The sequence below is a fragment of the Lathyrus oleraceus genome, chromosome 4 (assembly GCF_024323335.1).
Source record: "Lathyrus oleraceus cultivar Zhongwan6 chromosome 4, CAAS_Psat_ZW6_1.0, whole genome shotgun sequence".
In the NCBI taxonomy this organism is placed as follows: domain Eukaryota; kingdom Viridiplantae; phylum Streptophyta; class Magnoliopsida; order Fabales; family Fabaceae; genus Lathyrus; species Lathyrus oleraceus.
This window is the reverse complement of record NC_066582.1, coordinates 168,744,200-168,754,855: the sequence shown is the minus strand read 5'-3', so window position 1 is coordinate 168,754,855 and position 10,656 is coordinate 168,744,200. Positions and strand designations below refer to the sequence as shown.

Genomic DNA, 10,656 nt, shown 5'->3' with positions numbered 1-10,656 from the left:
TAATTATATTCATTATTTTTAATTATAAACCCGTTATATATATATATATATATATATATATATATATATATATATATATATATATATATATATATATATATATATATATATATATATATATATATATATATATATATATATATATATTATATATATATATATATATATATATATATATATATATATATATATATATATATATATATATATATATATATATATATATATCTTGACATTCAACTAGACAGAACCGACCGACCGATATTTTCCTAGAAACTAAAGGATTGGATATAATTTTCTCTAATAAAAATCTTCTAAACATACTACTAATTTTTTAAAGTTATCTTAGGATTGCCGCCAGCCATGGCGTAACTGAATCCTGAACTCTCACCTCTCTGTCGTCATGGAAGCTCTACACATGCTCTCACTTCGTCCCCTAGCACAATTCCAACCAGACACCAACCAAATTCGACGCAACCTAATCAAAAAAGGTGTCACTCCCACACCAAAAATCGTCCACAACCTTCGCAAGAAACAAATTCAAAAACATAATCGTAAACTCAACCGCCAAGCGCAAGAGTCCCCTCCACTCTCCAACACTCAGAAACAAACATTGGAGGAAGAACAGCACTTTCAGGAACTCAAATATGAATACAAACAGTTCACAAAAGCGTTGGAAATAAATGCGGAAGAGAACGAGGGTTTGTCTCTGGTGGGGAAACCATGGGAAGGGATTCAAAAAGTTGAGTTTTTGGAGAGAACGAGAGAGTTCCAAGGAGGAAAACTCAAGAGTGAGAGTTTAATGGAGTTGAAAGAAATGTTCCGTGCTCGGAAAATGGATGAATTGAAATGGGTTTTCGAGGATGACCTTGAAATCAACGAGCTTTGGTTTGATGAAAGTAGTCATAGGAAAAAGACTAGTAAACGCAGTGAGGTTCAGGTTGTTAGGTTTCTTGTTGATAGGTTTGTGTTTGGTTTTCAATTTTCTGTGAATTGCTTTGTTAGACTACTTTTTTGTAACTTATGGAGGATTTTTGTTGTTGTTGTAGATTGTGTGATAGGGAAATTGGGGCTAAGGATTGGAAATTCTCGAGATTGATGAAGCTTTCGGGCTTGCCTTTCACAGAGGGTCAGCTGTTGATGATTCTTGAAATGCTTGGTGTTAAAGCTTGTTGGAAGCAAGCTCTATCTGTGGTTCAATGGGTGTACGAATGTAAGGATCGCAGAAAGTTTCAAAGCAGGTGTTTTTTCTTCCGAAAGCCACCAAATATTATGCATGATTTTATTATTCACATTTTTGTTGTTGTTTTACATGCTTAGTGCTTTGCATATTCGGTTCTCTTTTACGATGAAATTAATAACGATTTTATAGGTTTGTGTACACAAAACTTCTTGCAGTTCTTGGGAAGGCGAGAAGGCCAAAGGAAGCTCTTCAAATTTTCAATTTGATGCGTGTAAGAATCAAGTGCTTAGTTTCTTTTTCAATCTAAAGACTCGTCTTTAATTGTTGTTGTACGTTGCTGGATTGATTTACTCTCAACTTGTTCAGGGAAACATTCATTTATATCCTGATATGGCTGCATATCACAGCATTGCTGTTACACTTGGTCAAGCTGGTTTTTTAAAAGAGTTGCTGAATATCGTGGAATGCATGAGGCAGAAACCCGAAACATTTAAATATATGTATCGCAAGAACTGGGATCCAAGTCTTGAACCTGATGTGGTTATATATAATGCTGTAAGAAAGCAACTAAATATATTTCATATAACTTTCTAATGAATGCCATTTTGCAGATTGATTAAATCTACGGGTTTCTTCAATTAATGTTAGGTACTTAATGCTTGTGTTCCATCAAAGCAATGGAAAGGCGTGTCATGGGTTTTTCAGCAACTGAGGGAAAGTGGTCTGAAACCTAGCGGAGCTACTTATGGACTTGCGATGGAGGTAATTACAGGATTACAATATCGACAACAAGTAACTTATCTTGAAAAAAATAGATACTAAATAACTTGGCTCTTCTTACTTTTCACTACAAGGCTACACACATAATCAAATTGATAACTGCTATTCTGAGTTGGTAGTTATTATGCTGTCATCTTTGTTTATAACAAAAAATTAAAGACGGTACAAATATAAGATGTTTTGGGAGAACTATTCACGAACGATCTATTTGGTTGATTTATTATAGTATTACTTTTTTGAAAATGTGATCAAGTCTTACAGGTGATGCTTGTTATAAGGTAATGCTGCAATCGGGCAACTATGACCTTGTCCATGAGTTATTTCGAAAGATGACGAGCAGTGGGGAAGTTCGAGAAGCCCTTACATATAAAGGTAGTGTTTTACTTCTTTAATATCATTTGCAACTGTTATTCTGATGGCCTGATATATACTTCCTCTCTTCCTTAGTGTTGGTGAGAACTTTTTGGAAAGAAGGGAAAGTTGATGAAGCTGTGAAAGTTGTCAGGGACATGGAAAGGCGAGGCATTATGGGAACGGCTAGTGTATATTATGAGCTAGCATGTTGCCTTTGCAACTGTGGTAGATGGCAAGATGCTATTCCGGAGGTACTTTTCTTTTTCCAATTAAACTCCCAAATTTGTCATTCAGATACTAACAAAACCCTGATTAAAGTATATTTTTTTTCATTGAAATATGACTTGTAGGTTGAGAAGATAAGAAGACTTCCTCACGCTAGACCCGTGGAGGTTACTTTCACCGGCATGATTAGGTCATCAATGGATGGTGGGCACATTGATGATTGTGTATCTATATTTGAATTTATGAAAGAACACTGTGCTCCTAATGTAGGGACGGTAAATACCATGCTGAAAGTTTACAGCCAGAATGACATGTTTTCTAAAGCTAAAGTTTTATTTGAGGAAGTTAAGGTTGCAGAGTCAGATTTACGACCCGATGCATACACGTATAACTTAATGTTGGAAGCATCTACTCGCGCACACCAGTGGGAATACTTTGAGCATGTGTACAAAGAGATGATTCTCTCGAATTATCATTTGGATCAAGATAAACACTTGGCATTACTTCTTAAAGCTTCAAGAGCTGGCAAGGTAGAGAATATACTCGTTTTTCCTATAATGTCTCTGTTTCTTTCCTGTTAGTTATTACTAGTGGCCACGGTTTGCCAATGGAACCACAAAAACCTCTCATCACTTCTTAATATTGAATTTGACGGCATACTATGGTTTCAATGCAGTTGCATTTACTGGAGCATGCATTTGACATGATTCTGGAAGCTGGAGAAATCCCTCGCCATCTTTTCTTTTTCGAATTGGTGATTCAAGCTATGACTCAGGATAATTATGAGCGAGCAGTAGTCTTACTCAGCACCATGGCTTATGCGCCATACCGAGTAACTGAAAAGCAATGGACAAAACTGTTCAAAGAAAACGAAGACAGAATTGATCATGAAAATCTAGAGCTGCTGTTGGATTCTCTTGGTAACTGCACGGTTGTATCAGAAGCAACAGTCTCAAATTTATCGAAGTCATTGCATGTTCTTTGTGGATTAGGGTCATCCACAAACACTTCAAGTATCATCCATTTTGGAAGTGAAAATGTCAATGGTCTGAAAGAGGCAATTGAAAGTGCTGAATCTGGGAATGACATTTTTCTCAGTAGTGATCAAGCTGAACCAGATACATTTACCTTTAACCATAATCATGTCGACGGAGTAAACAATAATGTGGTGGTTTCCAAGCCACAAAACTATGATACTGGAGATAACGTAAGTTTACATGCCGATAGACTGAATTCTTTTGATCATCTGGCACATGAGAAGTCTTCAGATGATGAGCTCTCGGATGACGAAAGTGACAGCGACGAAGATGATGATGTTGGTGAGGGAGTAATTGACAAGCCTTCAGCATATCAAATATTGGAAGCATGGAAGGAAATGAGAGAGGTGGATAGGAGTTTGTTAGACTCTGAAATTAATTGTGGCTAGTCATTGCAACTTGTTTTAGGCTATGTTTAGGAGTTTAGAGGGTTAGTATTTTTCATTATACAAAATCCTTTTAAAATGGAGAAACTAAAAGCAAAGTCTATAGCATGTCTGACAAGTGTTAAAGATGTATAAAAGCAACGAAAGAAAATGTTAAAACACTTCGTTGAATGCATGTGAATCTTTCAAAGAGTGTTCAATACTTTATAGGTATCCTTTGATCTTTGCGCCATGAGTCTCTATATATTATCTTGTTCTTGTTAACCATCTTTTCTCTGCTTTTTAACTATTATTTAATACTGTTTTCAAAATTATATACAACATAAACTATTGTTTAATCAATATATTTATTGTATTGAGTGAAATAAGAGAATGAAATATTAAATAATGAAAAACATACAAATAACTTATTAAAAATTAATAAAGTGCAATAGTTTTTTAGAATATATAAATAACTATAAAACAACTAAAATGAAATAAAGGAAGTAAACCGAATAATATAGTCATGAATTCCCTCCCCGGAACAATAGATGAGCAAGGATTCCTAAATATATGTAACTTCATCACAACTGTGAACCATCTTATAAAATTTGGGTTTTTCCACATTTATTGTGTTAGTTCGTCACGTTGAAAAGTCACAAAAATTTATAATTTTTGGAATGGGATTTCTTAGTGCGTCATATATATTTCTTAGCCATCACACAGAAATACTTAAATGCCCCAAGATTCTGGAAATATTTTTCCGGACACACCCAAGTCTAAAATCGCGTCAGAATCCTTCTTCTTTCTCATTTCTCATATTTCTCAAAAATCACTCTAAACTTTCTCAAATTTATTCTCATCAACAAGTTTAAAACACAAGCAACAAAGGTCAAAGTAACTTCAATCAACATCAGAACCATCATCCAACACTAAAGCAAAGTGAAAAGTTGTAAGTTTTTTGATGTTTTGAATAGTTTTTGGATTTTTGTATAAATGTGTAGAAATTGATGTATAAGTTAGGAAATAAGTAGAAATTAGATGATTGATAGTTTATACGTAGTGTAAAACATGATAATTGGTTGAAAATGATGATCAATGCAATATTTTTTAGTTTCCATGCCTGCATTGTAAGCCATTGATACAATTGTTGAGTTGCAGAAAATTTCAGAGATACGTCTCAGGAATTTTTCAACTTTTTATTTTCCTAGCAACCGGAGATGCATCTCCGGAATTTTTTCTGTTATTTTTGTGTTTGTTTTTGTTGCTTGTAGTATTGTATGCTTGCACTAATTATTTGTTTTACTTTAACTTATAGGCATAATGGTTTATATACACGATCGACTGAGGCACAGGAGGATTGCACAACACGCAACAGTGTGGCAAGAGAAGAGTCAGCAGGTTTCGGATGCTCCTGATCCCTCTGGTCATGCAAAGTCATCTACTTTTGGGGTTCATGCTTCTCCATCTTCTTCTTCCCATAGGAGACGGATTTCACCTTCGGACACATTTGTCCCCCCATCCTCCTACAGGCGCCAGGTTTCACCTATTCAGACGCTTGAGGTACCCGAGTCACCAGTGGTACCGGAGACACCACTACCTCCTCCTATTGTTGATGTTGTTAAGCAAATGTCACCCCCGTAAGGTGAGACTGTTGAGCCAAAGGCATTTGGAGGAGGCCTTGTAGATTGTCACTACTGCCTTTGTACCCAGACCATATTTCTAGACATATATGGGACGGAGATGTGACATTAGTTGTCTTCATTCTTTTTAATTTATGTTTATTTTCACCGATAAATTTTTGACATTGTTTTTTATTTTTTTCTGGATCGTGATCCGCTGAAGTTTATTAACCACAAGCGGAAGATTATTGACTTGCCTCAGCAGAATGAGGAATGGTTCCAAGCTGCTTTGTCCTTATCTGGTCTGAAGGACTTATGCATGACCAGTTATACTACGATCAACCACATGATTCTTAATGCATTCATGGAGAGATGACACTTCGAGACCTCGTCATTTCACCTTCTGCTTATCACACTCGATGATGTATCGTGTTTGTTGCATCTTCCAATCAGAAGGAGACTCCTAGATCATAGGAGGATTACCAAAGACGGGACACTCGTGATGATGGTAGACTATCTAGGGGTTGACCCAACAGAGGCAAATGAGGAGTTGGATAAGACTAGGGGGCTCATGTTAGGTTTGAATACATGAAGCAAATATATAAAAATGAGATCCATATAGCACATTTGGCTACAAGTGATGTTGAGGATGTGGGGCTCCACAGAGCGCATGTTATGAGAGCATACCTGATATATTTGGTTGCTACAGTGATTTTTATGGACAAGAGTGTCACTTATACAGATGTCATCTACCTACGGTACTTCGAGAATTTCGAGCGGATCCATAAGTTCAACTGGGGTGCCTTTGTTTGGTCTACCTGTACTCAAAGTTATTAGATGGTTGTAGGTGGAAGACGAAGCAGGTCACAGGAAACATCACACTACTGACGGTAATATATATTGGTATTTTGATCTTTCTGTGTCATTTTCATTTCATCTTTACAACGCCATTACTTATGATTCGTAGGTTCCAAACTTTTCAGGCTTGGACCCTCTAGCACTTCCCGCGCATCTCGGGTTGGACGAGTGTACCGACTTACTCTAAGGATATGTCGCGTGCTATTGCATTTTCCATGCTCAGAGGGAACCAGACGAATGAGTCGATCAAGGTGTATCTTGACTACTTGGTTGTTAAGGACATGCACTTCAACAACTATGTCGATCACTGTGGAACGCAACCATTTGACGAGATAGTTATATGCTTTGGATGGTTGGCATGCGAATCACGTCTCACTGCTCCTCATCTGCCCGATCGTATCATATGGCAGTTTGGATACACTCAAACCATTCCCAAACACTCTGTTGTATCTGCTCCTCATGTTTTGACACATAGACAGATGGATGACATGTTTGATGATTATGAGAGTCATCTGGTTCTGGAGGAGGCACAAAGTACCATAGCCCCGACTGACTGGAGCTACGTGGACGAGTACATCAGGTGTTTCTTCAAGGTGTCACATTCGTATATGGTGCAGGCTGCTCCAGGAGATCCACCTAGGTCATCTCATTAGAAGATACTAGAGGAGGAGCAGGCACAATTAGATCATGATGAGGATGTCTTGCCTAGGTATCTTCATATTGTGGAAATTACGCAGACAGGCATTGACATAGGTATCTTCCCTGATGGGCCTGATGGGAGGCAAGTCCTAGATGCCATCATGACAGAGGCACGAGGGGCATTGATGTCCTAGAGACAGCACCAGAGGACGGGGGACTGATGGCCGAGGAGGCAGAGGCAATGTAGTCCGACATACACAATAGTGTATTAGTATATAATAGTATTACTATGGATTGTACTATATTTTGACATCATGCTACTTTATTGTTGTTTTCGACATTTTTGCCATTTATTGGTCTTTTATTTATATATAACATTTTTGGACCATCTGAATTTATATACGTCATTATTTGATTCTCGATTATATGGTTTATATCTCGCCACATAACATGGTACATAACACTTATAAATCTTCATCTGAATACGCATAAATAAAACGTAACATGAAACATGTTATTTTGATACGTTACTGAGATGTAACTCCATAAAATAAAAGGAGATACATCTCCGGAATATTTTTACGTTCAATCAGAATTTGGTGCATTTGGAGATGCATCTCCGAAATCTGAGGGCATTTAAGTATTTTCGCGTGGTGGCTAAGAAACATATAGGATGCATAAAAAAATATTATTTTTGGAGATACATCTTCGGACATATCTAAATTACACACCCTCAACACTTTAGTGAATAAGTCACTCCATTTTGCCCAAGAATATTTTCGGAGATGCATCTTCCTAATAATCCTTAATTTAAAAGTCAGTGTTTTAGCATTCAATGAGGTTTACAGAGATACATCTTTGAATGTGGTTTAATCGACATACCTCACACTGGAACCTTTCATCTTCCTTCTTTATTTTCTACACTTTCACAAACCCTTCAACTTCAAAGCTCACAGGAAAGAACCAACAAGACCATTTTTCAAGTTTCAATACTACTTCAACTACATTGCAATCAATCCTAGTAAATTTCATTCACAGTTTCACACAACAAATCTCTCAATCGGTAAGTTTCTCATTTTTTTTCTATTTTTGAGTTGTGATGCATGTATTAGATAAAATAGGTTGTTTAAAAAGCATTAGTTTGTAGTTACATTTAAAATAGGTATTTTGTTTAGACATGCAAACAAATTTGTTGGTGTTTTGGGCATTCTCTATATTTTTTGAAAGTTTTGCAATGTCGCACCTTTTTATAGAGATACATCTCTGATTTTTTCTGGAATTTTTTGTCTTCCCGGCTTTACAAAGATGCATCTCCGAACTTTTTTGGATTTTGTTTTTCTATTTTACGTAGATCCATCTTTGAAATTACTTGCCTTGATTTTGATATTGTTGTCTATTTTGTATTATAGTAACAATGGCTCATAACCAGGACAAGTTGAGGCAAGGTCGTGTATCCCAACATGCGTCCTTGGTAAGGAGAGGGCAGCGCGCTCGAGGCCATGAAGTAGTGCTAGTTCATTTGGCACAGAAGTGTCGACTTCACGTGGTCGCATGTATCATGCTTCATAAGTTCGAGTGTTTTGGGCCTCGACCTCCCGAGGGAACGTGTCTCCTGCTGACCCTCCAGCTTATGAAGCCCCCTGAAACCCCTGCTAATGTTAATCTCGTTCCTTATTATTTTCCAGGAGGCCCATATGACACCTTATTACTTCCTATATATGTTGAACATGTTGATAGGCATGTGTGGGAAGGAGAGATACTTTTATATTTCATTTGATTCATACTAATTGAGTTGCGACTGATGTTGGTATATTTATTTTTACAAGAACATGAAATGGTAAAATCTATAAACTATGCCAGGAAGATTTTAAACCTTGATCAGAATGCAGACGCATGGTTTCAAGATTGTGTTCGTTACTCTGGACTTGCAGGTTTATGCTCCACTAGATACATGATTGTTAACCATGGCATGTTTGTGACTTTTGTGGAGAGATGACACAAGGACACGTCATTTTTCCACTTCCCTCATGGTGAGATGTCCACCACCCTTGGTGATGTCTCACGCCTTCTGCATCTTCCGATTAGGGGAAGATTACTAAACCATTCTCGGATCGACAAATTCGAGAACTAGAACTGGTAGTAAACTATTTAGGAGCTGACCCAGGTGAGACCCAAGAGGCGTCTATGCCCGATTTTCATACTAGGATTACATGTACAAATCCAACCCGGTTGCAGCAGTGGAGGCCGAAGGTGATGACGAGCAGGTTTTGTTCCACAATGTGAATTGAGGTCGTACTTCCTATACTTGGTTGGCACGAAAATATTTGTGGACAAAAGTGCAACTTGCGTCAATGTAGTCTACGTGACATACTTCACTAATTTAGAGTGGATCCATGAGTACAACTAAGGGGCGGCATGTTTGGGTTATCTATACTCCAAACTAGATGAAACTTGTCTTTGAAAGACAAGACAAATGATTGGAAGCCGCACACTGTTTACGGTAATTTATTTACGACCTTTATTGTTACTTATATTTTCATAACGCTTGTGTTACACTTGTTACTAATTTTTTATCTGAACCATTTTCAGGCGTGGATCATCTCTCACTTTTCTCACATATCCGGGTGGCAACTTGAGATGGAGTATAATGAGGATTGGCCATGTGCTTGCGCCTTTGTCCCGTATAGAGGGATTCCGGCGATAGAGTCGTACATGGTGTTTATTGACCGCATTGTAGCAGATGACACATGCTTCGGCCCGTACGATGGCCAACATCAAATGTGTCACTTGGATGACATAATCTTCTACTCTAGATGGTTGACTTATGGGTCACGCCTGATGTATCCACAATTGCCTTAGTGGGTCATGCGCCAGTTCAGATATCAATAGATGATTCCAAGATATCCTACATGCCTGCTCCTTTGATAGTTCGCCACAGAGATCTTGATGCCATATTAGATGATTTCTATAGTGATCTGATACCAGGGGAGGCACGCAGTGTGTTAGCGGGTGACCCATGGGCTTATGAACAGGGTTACATCCAATGGTTCTATCGAGTGTCACATCCTTACACGACATCATATGTTGCAGGAGCACCACCTAGAGATGCACATCATGAGATATTGGAAGAGGAGCGGGCTGGAGATGACCACCCAGCAGACTTGTTATCGATCTATCAACATATTATGTAGGTTACGAGAGATACCATTGTTAGAGGAGATATTGCGGAAGATAATCCTGGTATTGTCCCCTTATAGACCATCTTACTTGAAGTCCAAAATACCTTGGGGTACAGGTGGCAGCAAAGGAGAAACAAGGGGGTTAAAAATACCCAGAAGTTTATTTGTATTTGTATTTTGGTAGGAATTGTACTGTGGTAACATTTTGATTTGTATTCTTGTTTGAATTTATACAAAAACATCCTTAAATTGCATTAGTATAATTAGCATGGTATTAATATATCTCTAATATAATCATCATTGGATAATCGCCATTAGTATAATCGTTATTGCATAAAAAAATATCAATTCATGAGATATTTCGGAGATACATCTATCACCCATAAAACTTTACACTCCAATATATATTTTGAG

General features: G+C 37.4%; 2 protein-coding genes across 3 annotated transcripts; both read left to right on the top strand.

The window, feature by feature from the left end:
• Window positions 1-245: 245 nt before the first annotated feature.
• On the top strand, window positions 246-4,197 carry LOC127074357 (pentatricopeptide repeat-containing protein At5g67570, chloroplastic). 2 transcript variants are annotated; one of them, XM_051015665.1, is made up of 9 exons: window positions 246-963; window positions 1,050-1,241; window positions 1,373-1,454; window positions 1,550-1,738; window positions 1,832-1,945; window positions 2,242-2,335; window positions 2,411-2,568; window positions 2,668-3,072; window positions 3,219-4,197. In XM_051015665.1, exons 1-9 carry the CDS (start codon window positions 404-406, stop codon window positions 3,966-3,968), a joined length of 2,544 nt encoding a protein of 847 aa, XP_050871622.1. In that variant the 5' UTR covers window positions 246-403; the 3' UTR covers window positions 3,969-4,197. The 2 variants fall into 2 exon arrangements, with proteins under 2 accessions (XP_050871622.1, XP_050871623.1); XM_051015666.1 differs by having other exon boundaries at window positions 642-940.
• A 2,418-nt stretch (window positions 4,198-6,615) lies between these two features.
• On the top strand, window positions 6,616-7,077 carry LOC127136550 (uncharacterized). The gene has a single exon (XM_051063095.1). It carries the CDS (start codon window positions 6,616-6,618, stop codon window positions 7,075-7,077), a length of 462 nt encoding a protein of 153 aa, XP_050919052.1.
• The last annotated feature ends 3,579 nt before the right edge of the window (window positions 7,078-10,656 follow it).